This window comes from Poromitra crassiceps (genome assembly GCF_964638095.1).
Source record: "Poromitra crassiceps genome assembly, contig: HAP1_SCAFFOLD_380, whole genome shotgun sequence".
NCBI lineage: Eukaryota > Metazoa > Chordata > Actinopteri > Beryciformes > Melamphaidae > Poromitra > Poromitra crassiceps.
The window spans coordinates 111,426-138,987 of NW_028152024.1; the positions used below are offsets into that span (position 1 = coordinate 111,426).

At 42.2% G+C, this 27,562-nt stretch overlaps 1 protein-coding gene across 1 annotated transcript; it reads right to left on the reverse strand.

Moving 5' to 3' along the window:
• Positions 1–1,813: 1,813 nt before the first annotated feature.
• On the reverse strand, positions 1,814–27,128 carry LOC310771149 (uncharacterized protein). The gene is made up of 6 exons (XM_083663814.1): positions 26,803–27,128; positions 26,352–26,609; positions 3,403–3,502; positions 3,242–3,299; positions 2,501–2,937; positions 1,814–2,228 (listed from the first exon to the last, which is right to left on the reverse strand). The coding sequence occupies exons 1-6, from the start codon at positions 26,987–26,989 to the stop codon at positions 2,216–2,218; spliced, it is 1,053 nt and encodes a 350-aa protein (XP_083519940.1). The 5' UTR covers positions 26,990–27,128; the 3' UTR covers positions 1,814–2,215.
• Between the last annotated feature and the right edge of the window lie 434 nt (positions 27,129–27,562).

Here is a 27,562-nt window from a genome sequence, read left to right on the forward strand (position 1 = left end):
GGTTTGGATGTGAAAATTGACCTACACCTAGCCCGATCGTTCATCCAATGCCATTTAATTCCTGTGCGATCTGTACACCATCCGGGTAACTATGAAAGTCATGCAAAGCCCCATTACCCTTGGCTCGGCTCTCCTGCGCTGGCACATCCTGTCAATTCAGGTGCGGCTATCTAACTACATCTAAATATACATAATATTAACTAGATCTGGGGCTAAAATTAGATAGCATTTAGGAAACTAAACTACACTACTAGCCTACTGTGAACTAGTGGATACAGAAAGTATAGCATTAAAGCATAGTGTATTTAGCTGACATTGAACCCCATGCTGAGTTTCACAGCAGTGGTGTCACCAGTGTGCCCTGGCTGTGTTTTGACATCCACTCTATTCAAATAATTTTGGAATGCCCTTGGCTACATCGGTCCCAAATTTGATGTTTTAATCGCAAAATGCTCCATATTTGTGGTTATCTGGCAGCCATTTTGAAAAAAAAAGGTTGCCATGGGTGACATATTGAAAATCCATGAGGGCTCAATATCCAAATCATCTTGGAATGCCTTTAGCTACATGTGTACCACATTTGGTGCATTTATTACAAAATGCTCAATTGTTGTGGTTATTTGGTGGCCATTTTGAATTAAATGGTTGCCATGGGCGACAGATTGAAAATTCATGATGGCTCCATATCCAAATCTTTTTTGATTGCCTTTGGCTACATGTGTACCAAGTTTAGTGCTTCTTTCACAAAGTGCACAATCCTTATGAAATTTCTAGCTAACACCCCACTATTAACTCATTGAATGCCAATGACGACAGCTGTCGTCAATTCAAATACTGACGTAGAGTGCCAAAGACGACGATTGTCGTCAATTGCGTTTTTTGACGGTGGGACGTGGATCAATCCCTGATACATCTCTGGTACAACTATTGTAGCTATTGGAGGTCTATAACCTATTTTACAGAACCCTTAGGTGGCGACAGTGCTCTCCACATAACAGAAAGGCAAGGAAAAAACAAAGAAGAAGTCGTTATGGAAACGGAAATCGCATCGCATCCGTATGCATCGATATGCTGAAGCACGTTACTGCAGCTGTGCCTGCAGCAGCCAATCTGCTCCCACAATTGAGCCGCTCCGTGTCGGTTGCGACAGCACAGCCGCACATCCACACCGTGCAGTTGTTATTATTCTCAACTGGAAGCATCGTTGCCGGTGACAAACACACGCGGAACGCTGTAAAAAAAATGGATGTTGCGCACCCTTCACTGTGCGCACAGCAAACTCAGCAGAGAGCCACCACAGACAGGAGGAGGAGTGTGCAGTTGAGGCGAGGCGGGGCGGGGCGGGGGGGGGCACGCAGAGCAGCACGCAACACCCAGACAGACCCAGGCAGCAGGACAGGATTGACAAACGCAAGCCAGAATATCCGATGCCCACCAGCAGCAAATCAAGACCAGCAAGAAGCTGCAACCAGCAGCGCACGCAGGGGCCAGCGCTGCTGGTTGTAGCTAAAAATATTATTCTGCCAAACAAAATTCCCTGGCCTAAACTGTTTTATTGAAGGAAATTATTTTTGAGGTGTGACTACATTAGAAAAGATTAGCTTCAGAGTCAGTGATGTGCTTGAAATGTTTAATTTCACAAAAGGCCAATTATCTCAGCTTCTAGAAAAAAATTGCTGTTTTTGGATGAATCAAGCTATCTTCTCCGGCTCATAACTAAAGAACGGAAAATGGGATCAATAAACTTTTTTTTGCAGATGATAGAATAGAGTCTCATCGTTCTTTGTGCGTGTTCAGTGTTTACATAGTAATATCACACAATATTCTGTGGGCCTCGAGAAATCACTGAAAACGCTCTGAAACTCTGGCACTGGGAGCGTCCATTCTCCAAAAGTGGCTGGCACTCAATGAGTTAAATGTAAATACAAATGCAAAGATAATGGAAGAGTTTGCTTGAAGTTGAAAGGTTGTTTAGTTACTAAAGGAAAGCCCAACCTTTTCTAATTCAAGGTCACTTCTGATTGTTAAAACATTTCCGAGGACCACCTTCCCAAATACATGATAGCTTATCATTCTGACGTGAGAGGTCCTCCGCATCCCACTAGGTGGTGCTCTGAGGCCCACCAGTGGGCTGCAGCCCAGTGGTTGAGAAACACTAGTTCAGTACACCACAGAGAGTGTGTTCACGCCTTCAGACTCTGTAGAGATCCACTGCCTAGCCAATGAGCCTGAAAAACAACAACAACAACAACACATTAGTAAGTTAACCAATTTGCAAAGTGTTTTGCAGATTAGTGTAGCCTATTGTCTATTAAAAAAAAAAAAAAAAAATCTGAGTTGTGGTTGTGGTCAGTAGCATAATGTAAACATGTCATCCGAATGACACTGGCACTCCACCGGCCAAGTTTAATCAAAATCAGACCAGCAGTGTAGCAATCACGGCTTTTCAAAGTTTGACATTTTGAGCCAGTTGTAATGACAAGAGCTGCTCAGTGCTCACCCAGCATCACTGTTGGGTCTGTTGAAGTTGACAGCAGCATCCTGGACCTCCTCCTGTCTCTGGGGCTGAGCTGATTGGATGGCAGAGTCGAGAGGATCCGCCTCCTGTCTCTGGGGCTGAGCTGATTGGCCGGCAGAGTCGAGAGGATCCTCCTCCTGTCTCTGGGGCTGAGCCAATTGGATGAGGGAGTAGAGAGGATCCTCCTCCTGTCTCTGGGGCTGAGCCAATTGGATGAGGGAGTAGAGAGGATCCTCCTCCTGTCTCTGGGGCTGAGCCAATTGGATGAGGGAGTAGAGAGGATCCTCCTTGTTCTCAGAGAAGGGGATGCTGCTGTAGTAGTGAAGCTCAGGCTGCTCTGTTGGTTTGCTCTGTGCAGCAAGGATGGGGCTCTGGCCTACAGCTGAGATGGTGTCATATACATGACCAGGCTGGTTTGACTGATGGGTAGAGAACATAGAATATGAATATATATATATATATATATATATATATATATATATATATATATATATATATATATATATATATATATATATATATATATATATATATATATATATATATATATATATATATATAACTGCAGTGACCATACAAATAAAGGAAAATATATTTCTGTGGCACTAGTAAGATATTTATGACAGACCAATTTAAGAAATAAGAGCAAGGGAGAAAAGGTGTAACATTTCCTAAACAATGTTTATATTTTTGCAATGGACTTGTTTAATTACTGTACTTAACCTGCACAGAGTTGCCTGTTGTCCCAGGTCCAGGGGGTTGAGTGGAGGTCCTCTTTCTTCTGATTAGTGTAACAAATGAATGAATGAATGCATGACTAAATTAATGAATACATTTTAGACAAGAGATTGAATGTCATTGTTCTGAAACAGAGCACAGCTCACCTCATCCACAGGAAGACAGAGAGGAGTATGACAGCCAGGAGAACAGCAGCGGTTCCTGCAGCTGCTGCTATTGTCCATGTCCACGTCCATGTCCCTGTGTCTGTGATCCAATGAAATGTGAATTAGGTGGATTTTCTTTTTAAGTTAATTTATTGATGTTAAAGCGTAAAGTTGTCCATCACTAGAACAGATTTCTGTCACTTGGACTCCAGAAAGACTGTAGATGCCTGATTGATCTACAAATCACTTCCATACAATACCAAATCTAATCTGTCCCATTTACTGTATTTCTCACATTATTCCAGTGGTGGAGCATCTACCTGCATGCATTCATCTTCAGCAAAGGTAATAATAGATTTAAGATCTTGATTTCCAGTCTTCTTGAAACAGATATACTTAACATCATTGCTGCAAGTCAATGTCACTGACCTGCTACATACTGTTTCACCAGAGGACTCACTTTTTGAAGGGTCTGGCTTGATATTAGCTTTATACAGATGTTAATAAAATATCCACCAGTCAGAAAGAAATATGTTGTTATTGTGTAAGTGATGTAATATGTTTGTGATTCTTAATGTGATACCGTAATAAGGAACAATTGTGAAGTTCAAATGCAAAATAACCTATACCTGTAACACCTAAACACTCCTCATCAAATATCTTAAAGCCGTACTCACCTGTGACAGTGAGCGTATCTTCAGGGGAGTTGATGTGTTGGAGGGTTGTGACACCACAGGAGTAGGTTCCTGCATGCTGCCTGCTGCCTGGGTCCAGAACCAGGTGTTTGTGCTGGCTCTCTGGTGAGGTCAGAGGTCGTCTGTTGTAGTACCAGATATAGGTGGTGTTGTCAGCCAGAGGACAGCTGGTGCTACAGGTCAGTGTTACTGTCTGGCCCTCTGTCACCACAGCAGATGGAGTCACCTGAACCTTCAGGGCTGAGAGATGGTTAGACTGATCACTCAGTGTTAAAGATATAATATTTCAATCAGGAGAAAATTATGGAAGGATGTTCTTATTTCATGATTGAAATCACAGATGAGTCTAGAATTCACAGAAAGGCTCACAATGAGCCCCCATCAGGAAATGATGCTCATTAGAAGATAAAATGACACAACAAAAATGAAGACTTACCTGTCACAATTAAAGTGACTCCAGGAGCACCAGATTTTTGCTTTTCCCGGTCATCTATTAGGAATTTGAATGTGTATTCTGCTGAGTCACTTTTTGTCAGGTTTGTGATTCTGAGGATGTGGTGGTTCTCCATGTTGTCATGATACACATGACGTGCATCTTCTATCAGACTTTCACTAAGCACCATGCCAGGTTTCCTTATACTATAACCTAATTTAGGCTTGGACTGCTGGTCACTGGGATATGAGTAATCACTAGAAATGTCCACTGAAGAGCCTTCCAGCGCACAGATTCTCCTGAAATATAGATGAAAGACTAAAAGTGAAATCTCACTTTGAATGATTGAATATCACTTTTAAATATAATACTTGCATTCGATAATCTGTGAAGAGAACAGGAAGGGGAAATGACATGTGACAAAGGGCTGGACTTGAACGCAGGATGTCACAGTTAATATAGTATGTGCCTTAACCACAGAGCCACCAGGATGCCCCAAATCCTTGTTTTATTCACCCCATTGTTTTTTCCAATTCTGCCATTGCCAATTCCAGATGTGCTCACAGTACCCAGACCCCCTGTGGACGGAGGAGGGAGTGAGGAGTTTTTCCTGGAGAGCATAACACATGCAGATGCGCACACTCTCCACCCTAACCTGCTAATATCTTTATAAAACAAAACAATAGTTAAATCTATAGCACTTCACCAAAAAAAATCTTATTTTGTACATGATCTCACACATATCCAAAAACACACATAAAAACAAATCTGCAAACTCAGTTTGCAGACATTAATTTACTTTGACAGTTATTGATAATTGTCTTGAGGTAAGTTGTGGACCAGTGATCTCATCGGAACAGAACCATTGGATCTGTAGGCTACTCTTACAGATCCATGACATCACTCGTCCATAACCTAACTCAAATCAACTCTCAATGGCTGGGTTTCCCAAAAGCTTCTTTGCGCTAAGAAGCTAATTTAACCCTTCTTAAGGCCTCCTTAAGAAGCAAACGCGTTTCCCAATTGCTTCTTTACGAAGGCATGCGTTTCCCAAAAGCTTCTTAGCGCTAAGAAGCTTCTTTGACCCTTCTTAAGGCTCCCCTAAGAAGCCAACGAAGCCAACGTGTTTCCCGATTGCTTCTTAGCCTAAAATTATCTTCCAATTATCTTCCGTTAAGAAGGCTGCGTTTCCCAAAAGCTTCTTAGCGCTAAGATGATCTTTCGTTAAGAAGGTTTTGTAAGAAGGGTCTGGGGCATTCTTAACACCTTCTTAATGACAAAACACTGGCAGATCCAGCCGCGTCAGGCAAAAGGAGATACTTGTGTCCACTGTTCCTCTTGTGTTTTTCCCTTTTTCCTTTCTTTCATGCACCCTTTAGTGTTTAAAATTGGGGAACACTTGAAAATCTCCCCTCTATGTATGGTTACTTGTGTTTTAAATGTTTTACCATAGGCTATATTCCTCTAATCAGAATGGATTCCTTTTATAATGTTGTGGATTTATATAGCACCTTTCACAGAACCCAAGGTTGCTTAAATTCTGTAGTGTTTCTCTGTTTTGTTGTATGCTGTGTATATAAAGCAATTTGAACTGCAGTCCATGTCTGAAATAAATAATGTTTAATAAAGTTTAACATGACCATGATTAGGTTATTCTACAACAGTGTTTCTCAACCACTGGGTCGTGGCCCACTGGTGGGCTCAGAGTGCCATCAAGTGGGCCGCAGAGGCCCTCTCACATCGAGATGGTGGACAGCTCCAGTTAAGATGCTTCTTAAGAGCCTTCTATTTTATTTTTTTTTCTCTTCTGTTAAGAAGGCGTTTGGGAAACACTTCTTTGGAGCCTTCTTAACTCCTTAAGAAGCTTCTTAACTCTTAAGAAGCTTCTTTGTTGGGAAACTCAGCCAATATCTGTCAAACTGAATGCAAAACTGTCTACAGTTGTCGGATATGTATGAGATATCATGTACAAAATACAGTAAAAAAGCATTGTTTTTTGGTGAAGTGCTCCGCAATGATATTAATCTCATAAGTATGGTGTGACAAGGAAAAACACATAATAATGGGCGGCTGTGGCTCGTCATCCACTAATCAGAATTAGGGCTGCAACTAATGATTATTTTCATAATCGATTAATCTGTTGATTATTTTCTCGATTAATCGATTAGTTGTTTGGTCTATAAAATGTCAGAAAATGGCGTTTCCAAAGCCGAAGATGACTTCCTCAAAATGTCTTGTTTTGTCCACAACCCAAAGATATTCACTTTACTCTCATAGAGGAGTAAAGAAACCAGAAAATATTCACTTTAAAGAAGCTGGAATCAGAGAATTTTGACTTTTTTCTTAAAAAGTTACTCAAAACGATTAATCCATGATCAAAATAGTTGTCGATTAATTTTCTGTCGATCGACTAATCGATTAATCAATTAATTGTTGCAGCTGTAATCAGAATGTCAGTGGTTTGATTTTCGGCTCCTCCTCGAAGTCTCCTTGGGAAAGATACCGAACCTGACCAGCAGGCACGGAGTGCATAATCGGGCACGTCGGGCTGCGGGCAAATGCCCGGTGGCCTGGCCTGGCCTAAAAAAAAAAGAAAAAAATGTTTGGTGCCCACAGTCAGGCCACTCACTGAACAGCAGGCCAGGTGCCGCCTACTGGTTTACTAGTGGTTTTATTACTTTATTCAGGGTTAAAGTGGGTGCATCTCATTGTAAAATTGGACTCGGCCCAAATTGGGCTTCAAACGGCCCAAATTGGAAACGGCCCAAATCTGGCTTCAAACGGCCCAGATTGGGCTTCAAACGGCCCAAATTGGGCTTCAAATGGCCCAAATCTGGCTTCAAACAGCCCAAATTGGGCTTCAAACGGCCCCAATTTTTCGACGCCGGCACGCACGTCGGCCCGTATCGGCCTGGCCTGCTTGGTATCTAATGCCCGGCCTGAATTATGATCCCAGTCCGCCCCTGCTGACCAGGACTCATTCCCCCCTTCACTCCCGCAGACACGGCCGACCATGTCTGTAGGAACGTCTGTCCAACCTGGAAGTATCGTGACCAGGCATTGAACCTGGGTCTCTGTGGTGATAGCAGAGTGCTTTTACCTCTACTGCCCAGACACCCCTCAGATCAGATTTTTTACTGTCTTTTAAACATTGCAGACTAATCAAACAAAGGTTTCATAGCAGAAGTTATGCAGTACTGTGAGTTGTTTCATACTCACAGACTGCAGGAGAGCGTAAATCCTTATGGTCTGTTACAGCACAGGAGAAGCTGTCAACAGAGGAGCTGGAAGTAGAGATGACGTCGTCGTCTTTGAATTGTCCATTCTTGAACCAGGTGTAGGTGGGTTTGGGGTCAGTCAGAGTGCAGTTGGTGTTACGTCAGTTTGGCAAACTTTCCCTTTCTGGTAACACGAGTCACTTCAACATGTAGTTCTGTTGGGAGATGATGAATTTTCATCAGTTACATGGCAATTTCTTTTTAGAATTTTAAATTTCAATTAGATGTTTAACACATTGAGTGCCACAGCGCTTCAGTAAAATTGTCTGGAGCCTGTGCCAGATTCACTTCCATTCAGTTGAAAACAGCTATATAATTTTTTCTATTATGGCTATATTAACGGGGCTGGACTTTAATGAAACAGTGAACACTCCTGCTTCTTCCAAAGAAGAAATTTTGTTTCTAGACAGTTCCATTATGAAATGACAGCCTCTCAAAAAAGTGCACTTTCAAGGGTTTTCTGTCATTTTTTTTAACTTTCCAAGATATAGTCCCTTTTATGAATACCTTTTGCACTCTAATTTCGAGCACATTCACTGACTCTGGCTGGTGTTTTCTGATGTGGTGGCGTGTGGTGTGGTTTCTGTGCAGCCTGTGTGCCACACACCCCTCTCCCCCCCCCCCCCCCCTCTCCACCTCTGAGCTGCGGGCTCCTCCCACACGCACAGAGTTTGTTTTCTCGACTCCGTTTTTGCCCCGGACAGATCCCAGCGCCCATCAAGGAAATGATGCGCGCTGGCAAACGCGACTGAACGAAAAGGCTTGGCCGTTCGGCTTCGGATGCTGGCTTTCTAGGAAATCGTGTGGAGATAGATAGAAGCATAAGAGCTCAGTTGTGAGCGCGGATGCAGCCGAGCCCACTCTCCGCTGTAGTGTAGACAGAGCAATATATACGGCTCTGGCAGAAAGCATGCATCGGTTTCCACTTTGATCACAGCTTTCTCCGCTGTCTCCTGTACAAAGTAAAGGATCTGAGGTGGGTGGAGCAGCTCCTGTGACGATGTTTAAGGTGGCGCCGTGTGATCCCTTGAAGGGATTCATGCTCACTGGCTGGGTACGACCTTAAACAGCAGAATTATGGAATAATATGAATTATGATTTTAGGACGTCCACAGACGTCCTTGGCACTCCTCGTTACTTTTTTTTAGGACGTCCACAGACGTCCTTGGCACTCAATGTGTTAACGTGAAATAGCAAAGCAGGCTTATAAAAACATGACAGGAAGTAATTGTGCCAGTAACAAAAGGTAAATGTTCTAATTTTGGGTTTTGCCAAAGGCTTGTGGAGAAGTCAAGTTCTGTTGATGTGGATGTAATTATTACTGTTTGCCCATAGAGGCTGATAAACATTCTAGATTATTTAATGCACTAAAATACTTGTGTGAGTTACTGAGTGAACAGGATGGATAACAGCTAGTCTCTAACCTGTGGGATATGTGATGGAGCAGGGCTGCTCAGAAGAACACATCCTCCCTTCAGCATAGGTCACACTAAAGCAGGCTGATGTGACAGAATCTGCAGGAAAAGAAACGACATACATTCTTATATTAATGAACTTCATTACAGTACTGGAGTGGAAACCTATAGGGGGGATACATTGCATTACAGCATTATATTAATGAGCATAATTTAACATTTATTTTATCACAATATTTCTTAGTCATAATTTAGGTTTTTCATCATAGCTATATACAGCCCTTTTATTATTTTTAAGAAAATATGTCTTTCTTGTTCCTTTATCATAATTCTCTAATGTCAAAGAAGTTATGAGCTAATGTCACCACTGACCCACTGAGACTTCAGGGGCTCTGAGCTGCTCGTAGCCTTTGACAGCACAGGAGTATCTGACTGCTTCCTCACTGCTGACCAGGTGTTGGTACCAGGGAGACCAGTCCTGATAGAGAAACACTCCATTCTTGTACCACATGTAGACTGGAGGCTTTTCAGTCAGATCACATCTGGTGCTACATATCAGTGTTACTCTCTTTCCCTCTGTCGCTGTGACAGGAATCACCTTCACCTGGAGGTCTGGAATAACAAATGACTGTTAATTGTACTGATATTATTCTCAAAGTAATAAATCACTGAGAAAGAAGCACTGTACCTCTAACAAGGAGAGAAATATCACTGGACCAATTCCATTCTGAGTTGTCAGTAGCTTCTCTGCAGCAGTATTTATTTGAATCAGTCTTTCTTAGATCATTGATTGTTAGGGTGGAGTTACTCTCTTTAGACTTATCATACATAACACGATCATCTACAGAGACCTCATTCTTCTGGCCCTCCCAGTCTACAGTATACCATATCTTGCTTGAAGTGGGATGTGTAACTGAGCAGGGCAGATCCACTGATGAGCCCTTCAAGGCACAGATGCTGTTCGCTTGTTCCAATCCTGAAACAGAAGCTGACATTATCAAAATATCTGGACAGATTTCTTCATCTAAAATCATGGCTTTATAGGCTATTTGAATGATGATAGCCTGCTGTGAATTAAGTGCACTTGAAAAAGTTCATTTTAACACTAGAAAGACCACAGCAGTCATTTTGACCTTTTTGAAATTTACATGTGCAATAACTTTGTTGAATTAAAAAAGTGCAACGCTGCTGCTAGCTGACTTTTCCTAAAAGTGTCTGTATTGGCATTTAAAATAGTTTGTATATGAATTACACAAAAGGCAAAGAAAATGTCATTTTTACCTAGAAAGACTATAGGCGGCTATTTTGACCTCACTGAATTTCTCAGGGGTTCTAGACCTATTTTTTAGTCTATATTTTCACATTTTGGTGTTGTTTTGTCTTTTTAAAATATATCTTAACACAGTAATTGCATTAATCTCTCAATTTGGTATTTATCATGAGAGATTATAGAGTTTGGAATCTAGTGGTCAAAATGACCACTTACGGTCGTTCACCTTGTTACTTCATTAGCAAAATCTTCAGATTATGACTTATATTTTCTAAGTAAGTCTCTTATTGAAAATGTGCTCTTCAATTGGCCAACATACCAAAAATCAATAAAACAAGCCTTAACACAGACAAAAGTCCCAAGACTATTAAGGGCCACATTGTACAGGTTAACTGATGTTGTCATGTTGTATCAACATCAACAACTTCTTCTGCAACTCCACTTTACAAATGATCATTATTTGACAAGAGATAAACACAATCACTTCATACCTGAGAGGCACAGCAAAGCCACAAACACACATCCAGCTTCTGCCAACAACATGGCCGCAGTCCTTCAACCTCCACAAAGATGACTGAAGAACAATATTTGAAGCGTCCGTATCACAAATCCATCATTCATGAAATGATTTGTCCAAATCAACAGCACTCTGCTGACAGAGTGAGTGAGGGCTGAGAATGTAGAAGTTGTGCTTTTGGACAGAGTCAGTGTGAGGGCTGTCTGCACAAAGCCTGCATCTCTGATCACACATTCACTTCCTTCCTCTTTACAGGAAGTTATTACCGTTCTTACTCAAATGAACCTCAAGAAAGGAAGCTAATAGATGTCAAAGTAGGCCTAACTCTCAAAGAGTAAACACGCACACAGGGCTCCAGGTTCAGTCATTTATTTATTATTGCATCAATTGTCATTGTAAATCACAATTCATATTCTGACAGAAAAGGGTTGTGTTATAGCTGCAGAGCATCAGTACTGGAAACTCTTTACTCATTTCTGTGTGTGTGTGTGTGTGTGTGTGTGTGTGTGTGTGTGTGTGTGTGTGTGTGTGTGTGTGTGTGTGTGTGTGTGTGTGTGCGTGCGTGGTTGATGATGTCCGTTTGTAGCACGGGAGATGATGTCATCAACCTACGTCATCAGTGGGACCAGGGATGTGTTACTGAACGGGCCTACCAGGCCCAGGGGCCCAAGAGCTCAGTGAGCCGATAACCACCTACTGAGGTGCCCTTGAGCAAGGCCCTTAACCCCGACCGCTGCAGTGGGGCTGCTCAGTGCACCAGCAGATGTGAACAGGGCGCTCCTGAAAAAGAGAGCATTGCTCTCAGTGAGACTCCCCTGAATAAATAAAGGTTAAAAAAGAATAATAACCCTCAGCCTCTTCGCAGGGCCACTGTGTATCTTGCCCATCTTGCCTGGGACCAAATGATCCCTTAGGGCCCCAACCCTTTATTTTTGAGAAAATGTTCCTTTATGTTTATTTCTTGTTATACCATGGTCTGGGTGAATACTCGATTCTGATTGGCTGCAAGGTGTCCATTAAAAAGTGATATTGTACAGTGATAATGGACACCTAGCTAAATGGTCTGTTCACCGTTCATATCAATGCGCCATAGTTTCAAGAGTGGTATCAAGAGAGCTGTTTGAGCTCTATACCCCCGTTAAGGGTTAATATGACAATTTTGGAACTTGAGAAAAAAATTGAGTCGGTCAAAGTAAGTATTTAAATCACCCCTGTGTGCTCAGTTTATCAAAAATAACTCTTATTTACAATTTTGATTTTCGTTTCGGAGATTTTTTAACGTGCATGAGCGGGGGCGAGCCCGGCCTTTGACACAGAGAGAGAGAGAGAGAGAGAGAGAGAGAGAGAGAGAGAGAGAGAGAGAGAGAGAGAGAGAGAGAGAGAGAGAGAGAGAGAGAGAGAGAGAGAGAGAAAGAACTCATTTTCGTTTCGGAGATTCCCTCTCCTGAGAGAAGCCGGCTCTGTTCTGGTCAGCTGACAGAAACCGGGCTCTCAGCTGTCAACTGTCAAACCCCCTGTTTACACCCTGCAGCAACCAGCAGCCAGGCGCTCTGGGAGAGCGCGCGCTGCCTCTTATCACTGATACAAATCAAGTCAAGAGGAAATAGATGAGATCAACAAAAATAAAACAACGCAATGGGCAGTTAACGGCAACACACTGAGAGACGTCCTTGTACAAAACATACCTGGACTCCAACATACTGAAAGCAGATAGTTTTCACTCTACTCCTGCCTCGCGCCATTTACGTCTTATAAGACCCCGCAGACATTAACGCAATTCCCTGGAATGCGAGTTTAAACGACCCAGTTACATGGCGTTGCATTCTTAGACATTGCCGTTTTATTTTGTATGTTGTTACATAGGCTACGATTGGCGAAATTATTAGTTAGCTTGATTCTAGAATTGTGCCAGGTGAAGAAACTAAGCAGCCATTTTATCCAATGATAGCTTAATCTCGAGGGGACTATTTTGTCTCGCCGGTTCTCAACTCATATTCAAGGTTATGAAAACTAGATTTTGATTGCAAAATGCATGGAAATATAAATGAATGGTCTTGTTTTGTTTCTTTGGCAAGTGACCATGGTATAAGCGGGTTAATGCCCTTCGAGGTGTCCATTATCACTTTTTAAGGGACTTCGCGGAGGCAACCGGTCCTTGGCTGCGCCTCGGACCGGTTCACGCCTCTGCGTCGTCCCTTAAAAAGTGATAATGGACACCTCGTCGGGCATTAACCCTTACTTATTGTGCTCTTGGCTTTGAGTGTTCAGGTGCTGTGCTGTAAATCTAATGAGATGCAGGTGAATGTATGTCTTACAGGCAATGTACACCAGATGCGTACAGCTGGGTTGCGGATCCGGCAAAACTGCCGGATCGACTCTCGCCCATGTTAATAGATGGGCGATACATGTTGTACGGAAGAATTACTCACCTGTTCTATTTTTGTCGGATCCCGCATACGTCCATACAGATTACATGTACATGAGTGTTGGTCTGTTCGCAGCCGTACCGGAGTCGTACCGCATCTATTCCGGAGGCGGTGTACATTAGCCCTTAGTCAGGCCAGGATTAACAGTGTGGAACCCTAGGACATTGGTTCCCAAACTGTGGTCCATGGACCTTACTGTGGTCCATGGACATTTCCCCCCACCCCCCACAGAAAACAGTAAGTATAGATGTACGTTTTTACATATACACATTAACCCGGAGGAGTAGCCGGCTACCAAACAACAAATTACTAGTTTACACCATAGATTGACTTGAGCCTACAAACACCATTTTAGGCTTTACACATAAACACTGTATTACATTTGAATCCAACTCATACTCTACTCCCAGTAGCATCAGACAAAGCCCTAACTTCACTAGTTTAAAATAACAACTAGAATCATGGCTGAAATCCCAACAATCATGTAATCATTAAGAACCAATGCTAAACAGTGCATCTTTTATTTTATCTTTAATTTTGTTGGTGTTGTATTTTATGCTTTTTTACTTAAATTAGATTATGTACATGCATGTACATGCATGTGTATCAGATTTACATTGTAACTGTTTTATTGTGTTTTTGATTGTCCTTGTATCATCTAGGGACCCAGGGACTGCAGATGAAATTTAGCTTCTTAGCTAAGTCTGGGACAGTCTCTGACTGTCCATTGTCCCTGTCAAATAAAATAATGAAGAAAAAAGAAAATAAATATATCAAAGACACCTTGCTAAAATGTATTGTTTCCATCATAATTTTTCAAAGGCCTGAATGAAGACTAAACTGCAGGCTTAGACTGTAGGATTAGACTGCAGGCTTAGACTGTAGGCTTAGACTGCAGGCTTTGACTGTAGGCTTAGACTGCAGGCTTAGACTGCAGGCTTAGACTGTAGGCTTAGACTGTAGGCTTAGACTGTAGGCTTAGACTGCAGGCTTAGACTGCAGGCTTAGACTGTAGGCTTAGACTGCAGGCTTAGACTGCAGGCTTAGACTGTAGGCTTAGACTGCAGGCTTAGACTGCAGGCTTAGACTGCAGGCTTAGACTGCAGGCTTAGACTGCAGGCTTAGACTGCAGGCTTAGACTGTAGGCTTAGACTGCAGGCTTTGACTGTAGGATTAGACTGCAGGCTTAGACTGCAGGCTTAGACTGTAGGCTTAGACTGCAGGCTTAGACTGTAGGCTTAGACTGCAGGCTTAGTCTGCAGGCTTAGACTGTAGGCTTAGACTGTAGGCTTAGACTGCAGGCTTAGACTGTAGGATTAGACTGCAGGCTTAGACTGTAGGCTTAGACTGCAGGCTTAGACTGTAGGATTAGACTGCAGGCTTAGACTGTAGGATTAGACTGTAGGCTTAGACTGCAATGCCAAACCATTACAGAGCATGACTTAATCAAACAGACAGGCAGACAGACAGACAGACAGACAGACAGACAGACAGACAGACAGACAGACAAACAAACAACACATTACAGAGATCTAATGCAACTTCAGCACCACAGACAAGGCTCCATTCCACCAAAGACAAAGCTCAATAACTGTAGCAAGCAGTCACTTCAGGTGAGATGATGTGACAGTGGGACCTGCAGAAGGTGAAAGCAGCAGCACATTGAGACAATGGGATGAACCTGGACTTTAGTCCTGATGCAGCCCACCTCAATCAGCTGGACACCAACCATCCTTGTTCTGTCAGCTCCATGGCTCAGACTAAACTGTGCCCGGCTTGCCGGTTGGGTGGGCCTCATGTTTTTAAGCACTGTGATTGGCTTGAAGATCTGAACACGGCCAGCCAGCAAAGTTGGTGTAAAACTATCCAACTCAGTTGTTTTAAGCCACCAAATTCTTACTGCTCTGTATTTTTTTTCCAGACCGTCATCGGATGGCGTGGCCCACTGAATATATTGCAATGCTGTAGACTATTCATTATTATGGTTGTTATATCACATACCGCACGTCCAGTTCAAAGAGAAAACTTTTCCACAAGCATCAACTCGACCACTTCGTTCTAAAGTCATTTAAGTTGTGAAAACAATCTGTCACCCTGAGTCTACAGTTAGGGGCAGGGAAGATCTCTCACCCACAGTTAACTGGCAGGGTTAAGAAAAGCCTGACTGTGGTGAACACACTTGAGGAAGTAGTTTTCAGCCTGCCTTCTCAAAGTTCCCCCAGTGAACAGATTTTCTCTCACCACACAAAATGCTTGAACTGGACACATTCGAATGTGATCATGATTCTCATTATGCATATATTCTCTTAGTATTCAATATTAATTTTGGCCGTGGAGTATGGCTAATATATAAAGAAAATATGACAAAGCTTATAAACAACTGAATTTTAATGGGTGGTGCCCCACCAACAAGGCAGATTAGCTGGTGCCCCGAAGCACTCGCCTGATGCGATATATGAATAATCCAGCCCAGAGTCTAGTTGTTATTCTGGCCTAAATTGTGCGCTGTGAGGAGGGGGGAGGGGCTTTATGCATCCAGGTCCAGGGGCCTGTCATGTCATAATCCACCTATAAGTGGGACATCATCAGTCACCACTGGCCCACTCAAAGATTGTGGGACATGATGACATCATCAGTCACATCACTCAAAGATTGTGGGGCATGACATCATCAGTCACATCACTTGATGATTGTGGGGCATGACATCATCAGTCGGGGGCAGTTGATGTATTTAGAGAAAAAAGTTTTAGAGAAAAAAAATGGCCTGTTTGTCGACGGACAACAGATGACGCAAGGTTCAAGCGGGGGTATGCTTGGCGTCCAAACTGCAGTATAGAGGAAAAGAGGACACCGTACCCAGACCTGAGTTTTATGTGTGTGTAGTCATGCTTATAGTCATGATGTCGGGGGACTCAATATAGATAAACTGATTTATTCTATTATGCAAATCCATTGAGTCCCCTATACGTTTTTAGCTCTTTTTGCAACTGTTGCGCCTGTTGCTTAATGCCCTTTTTATACTCTTTTTTAAAGTTTTGTTGTGATGCTTTTAAATGTCCATGTTATTCTCTTCTTTTATTCTTTTATTTTCCTGTCAACCATTTTATGTGAAGCACTTTGAATTGCCTCTGTGTATGAAATGTGCTATACAAATCAACAATTGTGGGGCTGGGGCCCACAGGACAGACATACATACTGTAATACTGTACATACTCTACATACAGATGGTCCGTGTCAGAACGGACACACATGTCACTTATAGAAGCGGCTGCACCGCTTAAAAAGAGGCGGCCTGGGAGAACCCTTCACATGTTGCTGCTACACATTGTTGGTAATGAGCCAAAGAAGGTTGAAAATGTTGAAATTATTTGAGATTTTAAGTGTTCTCGTTACTCTCATATCCGTAGTATATCATGGTGAATAATTATTTTCACAAAACAAAAGGAACCAGGAGAAGCTCACACACTGATAGAAAAAATGGAATGTCCACTCCAAAGGTTATATATATATGTATATAGATATATGTTTATATATATATTACATTATATATTATGGAATTTCGATGCTTCTTAGCCGAGACAACGCCAGTTTGATTAACATTTTTTATTTAATTTTTTATTTTTCTTTATTTCGTTTCTTTCATTCTCTAAATATTTTCTTTTGCACTACAAAGGCTTTTTGAGACTGTGTTAAAAGGGTAGACATAATAAGCCCCGGCTTCAGTCTACACCTTTTGGTCCTGTTTGATCCACATGAAAATTCTTGTATTGATTATTGATTTCTGGAACAATATGACCAAATAAACTAATCAATCAATCAATCAATCAAGGTTCACGGATGTGAAGATGCCATATGTTTAATGGTCCATAAATGAATATACAAAACAATACAAAGGTGCTACCATGTGAAACAAAAGAAAGAAAACTGAACAGAAACGTTTCGGCTACAAAGCCATGACTGAAGATGGCTTTGTAGCCGAAACGTTTCTGTTCAGTTTTGTTGTTGTCTGTTCAGAGCCTGTAGTCATTAACTCACGACCCAATTGTTTTTTTTATATACCATTCAAATGTATTTAGCCAAAAATAGTGCAGTAATACACAATGCCTTCATCCCGACCCACCAGCCGAGAAACCCTGCATTAGAAGGTACAAATCCAGCTTTCAGCAGGGGGACAATTATGGAACTTTAACCCTTTAACCCTTTATTTGGTTTCCCCCTGAACACCAAAGTGGAGGTGGAGAGCTTCAGCTCAGGTCTTTGAAGCACAGGATTGTGAGTACAAGTGCCTGACCTGTGGTCACTTTGGCCCAATCCAAACCCCCCCCCCCCACGGCCATACCACTTGGCTCTACCCCCTCCGTTTTGTGTGCTCATGTGTAGGTGTAGGGTGTCAGGGCTCATGGTAAAATACATCATATAGCCCTCAAAATGAAGCGTTTTAAGATCAAATATTAATATTACTTCACTTAAAATAGCCAATCAAAAATTAGGCAAAGGACTGTTGCTCGTTATAACAGCTCGTTATAACAGCATTTCAGCAGAAAATCACTATTTGGGGGCAACCAGGGGATGTCCCCTGCCCCCAGCACGACTGTCAGCTGGGGCAGGCTCTCTCAGTTCGGCTGTGCAGGGAGGGGAAAGACCCAGGGCAGAGACATCATGAATGAACCAGGGCAGAGATATCATGAATGGTGATATTTCTGGAATGCATGTTACAAAGTTGCATCTACATTAGACTAAGATACAGCATATATTTTGCGTCTAATTTTTGCATGTTTATTTGCAAAGATAATTCAGATTTATGGGCATCTGCCACCGAGCTCATAAACACGCCAGACAGCACTGATGCCCCGTGCAGATGTTTTTCAACGTTCAGCGGCGTTTTTCGTGTGTAGACGCCTGCTGCCTGCTGGTCGCTTGGTGCTGCTGCTTGATTGGCTGTCTTGCTGTATTTCCTGGATCATGTGTTGGCTTAGTTCGAGCCTTAAAACTCGTTATATTTGGATTTATCGAAATGTCTATGGAGAACTAGCCACGCTAATACCAGCGCTGACAATGGGCCAAAAAGGTCCAGCTCAGAGGTTTCCAAAGTGGGAGGTGGGCCTCCCCAGGGCGTTCAAAACAGTTTCAGGGGAGGCTCAGTGAGTGGGGGTGATTTATTTGAGTTATTTCAGTTTGAGTTATTCTAGTAATTTGAATAAGAGTGAAGGCAGCTTTTTCCATGGAGCTTTTTCCGAGAGGAGGCCCATGGTCTCAGATTTTGGAATCCTCTGGTCTAGCTAATCCACAGCCTACAGTTAGGCTGGAGCTAATCTATAGCCTACCCTAAACTATTCTGACCTCCCTCAACCAATGATGGAGAGCACCGATGGCCCCCACCCCCGTAAGATGTGAGAGCGAAGACCGGGCCGAGACACACCGGAACGCCCCTCCACCCCCAGTGCACGCAAGGCAAGGAGGTTTTCGATAAATGACGACCACACGTGTGCAAAGTGTGACATGAAAGTCACACATCTGCTGTGCAGTGGAAGCAGCAGCCAGCAGACAATCGACAGGCTTCCTTTATTTCAGATAGGAGACTATAACAACCCGCTTCATATGCCATTCTAAGCTATTTTTCAGAACATTCTTTAACAGACTCTTAAAAAGTGATGGGGACAAAATTGTCCATTTCAAAAAGTGCCCACAGTGTGAATGACACCTAGATGTTCCGGAGATGGTAGAATGGGTGGTAAAGATGAGTATCTATTATTTTCTGTTGTTTTCTATCAAACTGAAACTGCAGCCAAACAGCAACATGATGACTTTAACACGTTAACTTGACCAGTGAAACATCAGTCAGTGAGCAACATCTTCACTTCCTGCACCAGGATAGGCCCACCACCTGAGCAGCTAACACATGATTTTTCCCCCACCCCTTTTTCACCAAGTCCCTCCCTTAGTTAAGCATGGGGAGTGATGATTGTTGGTTGGGTTTAGGCAGGAAGAGTGTACGATTGGTTAAAGTTAGGGGAGATATCAGGGTAAGCCAATCAGAGCAAGAGTAGGGCAGGACTTGGTGGAAACTGGGTGGGTGGGGGAGGGGGGATGTGCAGCTCACACACCACATTTCCTCTGTGTGTGTGTGTGTGTGTAGGGGGGGGGGGGGGCAGGGTAGGAAATTATCTTTTTTGAGAAGGGATTTTTTTTGCCCTTTTGAAATGTTTCAAGACCATTTGGATAATTTCCCAGGCACTTTTATCAAATGTTATGATTTCCCCCCCCCTCCCTGCTTTTTATTTTTTGTTTTTGCTCCAACTGAAATGTTTTATGGTCACTCATGCAGATTCAGTATGCCACTGGTTGGCTTGGTTCCAGCCTTTATAACTGATTTTTCGAAATGTTTATGGATAAAATGAATGAGGAACTATCTTCTGGGGCAGGAGATGTCACGTGAGTGTTCAGCTCTATGGAGGTGGAGGGCTGGCACTAGAATATAGCCTTTGAGATTAGCCTTGTTATGTTGTAATGAGCCAAATCATTACATTTGATGACTTAATTCTACTGTAATCCACCACAACCCCATAAAGACATAACAGCTGAAGATCTTTCTTGTTCTTGCTTCTTATCAACATAGAGCAGGGGTGTCAAACTCATGTTAGCTCACAAGCCACATGTAACCTAATTTGGTCCCCAGTGGGCCAGACAAAGAAAATCAATAACAACATAGAAATGACAAAACCTCCACATTTCAGCTATCATGAACACATTCTCAAATACTGTCTGTAACTGCATTATAATGGACTGGAACTGTGCAATTCTCTATAGTCAAGGGTAATGAAAATAATTGAGCATTTAGTGATGAATACAGAAAACATGAATAGGCTACTTATTATTTAACTTGCTCCTGAAACCTGGTACCTCTTAGCCTTCACAAGTGCATCACATTGGATTGAAGGACTTCTCATGCTGTGGGCCGGATTGGACCCTTTGGTGGGCTGGTTCTGGCCCTCGGACCGTATGTTTGACACCCCTGACATATGGCTCATTTCCACCACATTTTACTGCCCTGCACAGCTCGTCACCACTCGGCTCTAATCGTATCGGCTTGATGGACGGTTTGCTTCCACCGCGGATCATCTGCCCCCACCCACCCCTGCCCACTGCTGGTCGTCATAGCGACCGCATATCTGTCCTTCGCTTATAGCTGAAGTAGGCTATAACATAACATTACAATTAAATCCATCCACAGAACTTTTAAACTGTTTATGAAATACTGGTGCCTCTAAATGACCTACAGTGTACATGGGCGAATGTGACAATCGACCAGGAGAATGGATATCACTTTGTAGTTAGTCAAACTCACAGGCATGCGCTGCGCTGTGCGGGGACGGGAGAGGCGCAACAGAGTGAAGCCTCTACCCCGCGGCCTCTCACCAGGCAAGACCGCGGCTTCACCAAACACCCGCTGCGGCCTAGCGGAGCGCTGCAGCCTCCACTCAGCTACAGAGCTCCCTGAGCGAGCAGCGGACTTTTTTCTCAGACAATTGCCACGATTTTATTTCACCGGAGGCAAAGGCAGCAACACAAAAGACTGATGGAAATATACATAACAGAAGAGAAGGTAAGCCCACTAAACTGGTATGCAGCCACCAGCATTGCATATGACAGTCAGTAGACAGAGTAAACACGATTCTGCCTGACCAATCAGTCGTCAACAATGTTTTCACGTCACCGTATGAACCGGGGTTCACAGAATAGAACCACGACGAGGCAGGTACTAAAAGTAGCACGACTCGACCCCAATACAACCAGGGCTGGGATAGTTTTTAGTGGTGGAATGAGACCATTTATCGAGTCGAGCGGAGCGGGATCGCGCTACTACCTGCGGTGGAAATGAGCCAAGAGAGGACGTTTTTAGCAGTTTTACTTCCACTGTATTCTTTCAATTTAACCTTTAACCTATATTTATCTAGGTAGCCCCACAGACATTTAATTAAGCTCATTATTTTTCCAAGAGAGACGAGGCCAATTTTCAAGACAGACGTGCTCAATTTTTAAAAGGATCAATTTTATGTTCACAGAGTGGAAAGATTTGATTGTAATATGTAAAAGAAATCAACACATGAATCAGAGACTTTCGCCTGTTAACTGAAGGACTGGATGTTGTTCCCAGTAAAAAGGAAAGGAAAGTCACTCTGCCACTTTATTTGATTGAAGCTTTATTGAGCCATCCACTCTCTCAGTAACACTCTGCTCCACACACACAATACCACACATGAACTGTAGAGAGAAGTAGTCTGCTCTGTTGGTCACTGAACAAACACTGGAACATCTGGGGTGAAGTGCCTGGCTCAAGGGAACGTAAGCTGTGGTTTTGGAGGAGACCACTGAAGATTCTCCAGTTTGCAACATTAACAGTTTCAACAACATAGCCTCAAACTGTGCATGACAGACACAGATTTCTATCTGTTCCACTTTATACTTTATAACACTGACACTCCAACTGACATGTAGCTGAAAACATTAGCATTTACACTGTTAACACAATGAAACAGCTACTGGATACGGTGGATTATGCTAAATGGTTTTGAGCTTTAACTGCAGTGGAGTGTCTGTGGATAGCCTGAGTGGAAAAGCTATAGAAACTGGTTCATTTTGAGCATGCTTTCATAAGATTCATAAAGAAATACTCAAACATTATATGATGTGTTACACGTGGAACAGCAAGAAACATTATTTTAAAGAAAACCTGTTTGGGGTTTTCACTGTCACCACCTATCAATGCTACATTTAAAGCTGCTTAACATCTAGAGACACATGTTACCAAATACAAGCTCAAAACAGCTAACAAGAGTAACAGCTTGTTGTTAGCACTAAGCATCACAACAAACTACTACATTACATTCAATGCAAAAAAATCTCCATCATAATCTCCATCATAACCATAATCTGTTGAGTCTGAAAATAATATGAATATTAAATATATTATTAAAATAATATCTGCAGTGGGGTGAGATGATTTCAGTTACTTTATTATAACACAATTCATCTTGTTTCATGAGTATCCAAAAAGTGGCAATAAACTGAAGTAGGGGAGATCCAATTATTTTAAACAAGCTGAATGTTATTATAATAATACATTCAATTAAAACAAGATGATCTCACTTCACGAGCACAAATTAAGATTTCAATAAAATAAGGTTTTTGGGCGTCCGGGTAGTGCAGCGGTAGATTCCCTTCCTACCAACACGAGGGTCACAGGTTCGAGCCCCCGAGTTACCTCCGACTTGGTCGGGCGTCCATACAGGCACAATTGGCCGTGTCTGCGGGTGGGAAGCCGGATTAAGGGCATGTCCTGGTCGCTATACTAGCGCCTCCTCCTCTCAGTGCTCACTCAGCATCACTGTTGGGTCTGTTGAAGTTGACAGCAGCATACTAGACCTCCTCCTGTCTCTGGGGCTGAGCTGATTGGACGGGGAAGTAGAGAGGAACCTCCTCCTGTCTCTGGGGCTGAGCTGATTGGACGGCAGAGTAGAGAGGAACCTCCTCCTGTCTCTGGGGCTGAGCTGATAGGACGGTGGAGTAGAGAGGAACTTCCTGGTTCTTAGAAAAGTGGGCACTGCTTAGTGAAGCTTAGGCTGCTCTGTTGGTTTGCCCTGTGCAGCAGGGATGGGCATGGGTGTCTTTAGGCCTGGGCATTGGGGGCTATATATAGCCCCGAATGTTTTATGAACTGTTTTTTCTAATAGCCCCCAGATCTATTCATCTGTCATTCATGCTTTAAAGCCCTCAAATATAACATGATATGATAGCCTATAGTTGATCAGGAATGCAACAATTTGCTTCCTCTCTGTGTGCAAGTAACCTATATAGAAGGAAGAGACATCACAGTGTTCAAATGTTGCATTGGGGCTAGACTTTGGGGACAGTTGTATTGAAGTGAATGGGGCAGGCACGGAAAGTCCCACTATAAACCATCATACAGTATCTGTGTTGTTTCACCTTTGATTGTAAAATCCAAACACTGTGATGTGAGCAGTGTTGGGCTCGTTACCTTAAAAAAGTAATATATTACTCGTTACTCGTTACTCTTTTTTAAAGTAATATTACTTTACTTATTACTCCATGCCAACAGTAATTCGTCTACTCGTTATATTACTTTTCCGTTACACCCCACAAAATTGGTATTTGCATCCTTTCTCATCAAAATTCAGACGCGTATGTGTGAATACAGGTCTAATCACTTTGTCGGCGCACAGCTAAAGCTTCAAACTAGCTAGTATGAATCCATAAGTTACATGCTTGATGAAGAGCACAGCTGGCTCAAATTGATGACAAGACGCAATCTTTTAAACAGCTTCTGTTATCAACAACGCAGTAAGTGCACTGCCAACACATTCTCAATACAAAATGTACATCTTTGCATAACAAGTTTGTACATTAGACCTGCAACATTAACCTGACAATAATAGCAATGTTACCAACCGATAAAAGCCAATAAATGAAATGTCCGCCAGCAGTGGACAGTGTGCCCTTGTCAGATTTACCATTACATTTCTCTGTATTTTAATAGCTTTATGGTTTCTGTGCTCACCTTTGGTGGTAGTCTAGTCCATGAGCTTCATATTGTGCTGTTCTCGTAACGTTAACGTTATGTGTTTTAGGAGGTTTGAGGTGTTTTTCGCAGTGGAAAGTCTTAGTATCTGGACACAGGTTATATTTCACTTTGATGTTCTTGTCACCTTAGTTGTCCCATTACTTTCCCAAGTAATGGGAAAATATCCAGCCGCTGAAGGCGGACATTCCTCTATGGCTCTGCTTCCAACCTAACACGGTGACGTCACGCATTGTTGTACACTAACCTTATATGACATGCTGCTTGGAGATGCTTGGAGCTTGTTTGGTCACGTGAACGTCGACTACATGTCATTTTGCAGCACATCGCAATCACGGAATGGAATAAACAAAAGTAAGGATGTAACGAGTTGTTTTATCTTGGGGTAACAGTAATATTATTACTGCAATTTTATTAGTAATTTATTACACTACTCGTTACTGGGAAAAGTAATATTATAATAATAACACGTTACTAGTAACTAGTAACGTGTTACTTACTGCCCAACACATGGATGTGAGTGATGTATTTTGCTTCTTTATAGGTTCCTTCTCAGTTTGTCAATCAAGGCTAATGCTGAAGTTGAACATGAATTTACTATGGGGACTATCTGGAACTCTCTTAAGGACCCCTGGTGGTCCTCAGACCCCACTTTGAGAACAACTGATTTAGTTTTTCAGTATTCATCTCAAATTGCTTGAAATGTGTACAATTACCTGTGTACAATTACCAATTACCCCAACAACCTCCCTAAAGAGGGCTGGGCTAAGCCCCCAATGTCTTCAGACCCTAGAAACGCCCCTGCATGGGGATGGGGCTCTGGCGTACAGCGGATATGGTGTCATACACAGCACCAGGGTGGCTTAACTGGGTAGAGAACATAGAACACATTATTATCATTATTTTACATTACATTGCATTTTAGTATTTTGGCTGATCCCTTTTATCCAGAACAACATAAAATGATCACAACTAGGTTAGACTGATTTGGGCTTTTGAAAGCTGATTCTCAATAGCAATATTTTTTATATTGAAGGTGCAGACAGCCATTGTTTGGTACAGTGTTTGCAAGTCAATGTAGTTCTGGTCTCCATCATATCGGTGGTGGACGACATGCTGACATTTCATATTTAACAAAAGGCTGATAGTGTAAACTCATACTTCAGTCTAACCTATAATTACAAGATGCTTTAATTCCTACATTGCCATCATGACAAGCAACTACCAATACAAAGGTCAAAGCTGCAGTGCCCATACAAATAAAGAAAATATATTTCTGTTCACTAGAAAGATATTTATGACAGAGCAATTTAAGAAATAAGAGCAAGGGAGAAAAGCTGTAACATTTCCCAAACAAGACAGAAACATGCACAATGTTTATATTTTTGCAATGGAATTGTTTAATTATTGTACTTCACCTGCTCATATGTCTGTTGTCCCAGGTCCAGGAGGTTGAGTGGAGGTCCTCTTTCTTCTGGTTAGTGTAACGAATGAATGAATGAATGAATGAATGAATGAATGAATGAATGAATGAATGAATGAATGAATGAATGAATGAATGAATGAATGAGTAAATGAATGAATACATTTTAGACAAGAGATTGAATGTCATTGTTCTGAAACAGAGCACAGCTCACCTCATCCACAGGAAGACAGAGAGGAGTATGACAGCTAGGAGAACAGCAGCGGTTCCTGCAGCTGCTGCTATAGTCCATGTCTCTGTGTCTGTGATCAAATTAAATGTGAATTAGGTGGAACAGTTTTTTAAGTTCATTTATTGATGTTAAGGAGTGAAGTTGTCCATCACAATAGATTTCTGTCACTTGGACTCCAGAAAGACTGTAGATGCCTGATTGATCTACAAATCACTTCCATACAATACCAAATCTAATCTATCCCATTTACTGTAATTCTCTGATTATTCCAGTGGTGGAGCATCTACCTGCATGCATTCATCTTCAGCAAAGGTAATAATAGATTTAAGATCTTGATTTACAGTCTTCTTGAAACAGATATACTTAACATCATTGCTGCAAGTCAATGTCGCTGATCTGCTACATACTGTTTCACCAGAGGACTCACTTTTTGAAGGGTCTGGCTTGATATTAGCTTTATACAGATGTTAATAAAATATCCACCAGTCAGAAAGAAATATGTTCTTATTGTGTAAGTGATGTAATATGTTTGTGATTCTTACCAATGCAGAGAATTGTGCATAATGTGATACCACAAAAAGGAACAGTTATGAAGTTCAAATGCAAAACCTGTACCTGTAACACCTAAACACACCTCATGAAATATCTTAAAGCCGTACTCACCTGTGACAGTGAGCGTATCTTCAGGGGAGTTGATGTGTTGGAGGGTTGTGACAGCACAGGAGTAGGTTCCTGCATGCTGGCTGCTGACTGGGTCCAGAACCAGGTGTTTGTGCTGGCTCTCTGGTGAGGTCAGAGGTCGTCTGTTGTAGTACCAGAGGTAGGTGGTGTTGTCGGCCAGAGGACAGCTGGTGCTACAGGTCAGTGTTACTCTCTGGCCCTCTGTCACCACAGCAGATGGAGTCACCTGAACCTTCAGGGCTGAGAGATGGTTAGACTGATCACTCAGTGTTAAAGATATATTTCAATCGGGACAAAATTATGGAAGGATGTTCTTATTTCATGATTGAAATCACAGATGAGTCTAGAATTCACAGAAAGGCTCACAATGAGCCCCCATCAGGAAATGATGCTCATTAGAAGATAAAATGACACAACAAAAATGAAGACTTACCTGTCACAATTAAAGTGACTCCAGGAGCACCAGATTTTTGCTTTTCCCGGTCATCTATTAGGAATTTGAATGTGTATTCTGCTGAGTCACTTTTTGTCAGGTTTGTGATTCTCAGGACGTGTTGGTTCTCCATGTTGTCATGATACACATGACGTGCATCTTCTATCAGACTTTCACTAAGCACCATACCAGGTGTCCTTATACTATAACCTAATTTAGGCTTGGACTGCTGGTCACTAGGATATGAGTAATCACTAGAAATGTCCACTGAAGAGCCTTCCAGGGCACAGATTCTCCTGCTGACGTAATTCACACTCCAGCAGTTCTTACCCTCAGTACCTGAAATATAGATGAAAGAGTAAAAGTGAAATCTCACTTTGAATGATTGAATATCACTTTTAAATATAGTATGTGCCTTAACCACAGAGCCACAAGGACACCCCAAATATTTGTTTTACCCCCCCTCCCATTTTCTTCAAATTCTGCCATTAAATTGTCAATTCCTGATGTGCTCACAGTACCCAGACCCCCCTGTGTGAGGAGTTTTTCCTGGAGAGTGTAACACATGACATGCAGATGCACACGCTCTCCACCCTAACCTCCTAATATCTTTATAAGACAAAACAATAAATAAAGGGGCACTTCACCAAAGAAAATCTTTTTTTGCACATGATCTCGCACATATCCAAAATCTCTAAACAGTTTGCAGACATTCATTTAGTTTGACATTTATTGATAGTTGACTTGAGTTAAGTTGTCG

What these genes read in the sequence shown, in the direction of transcription:
- LOC310771149 (XM_083663814.1), bottom strand. Translation starts at nt 26,989, where the DNA reads ATGGTGCTTAGTGAAAGTCTGATAGAAGATGCACGTCATGTGTATCAT. An exon ending in AGTCACTTTAATTGTGACAG is followed by an intron (nt 26,610 to 26,802) that starts GTAAGTCTTCAT and finishes ACCATCTCTCAG; the next exon opens with CCCTGAAGGTTCAGGTGACT. An exon ending in AGATACGCTCACTGTCACAG is followed by an intron (nt 3,503 to 26,351) that starts GTGAGTACGGCT and finishes ATTGGATCACAG; the next exon opens with ACACAGGGACATGGACGTGG.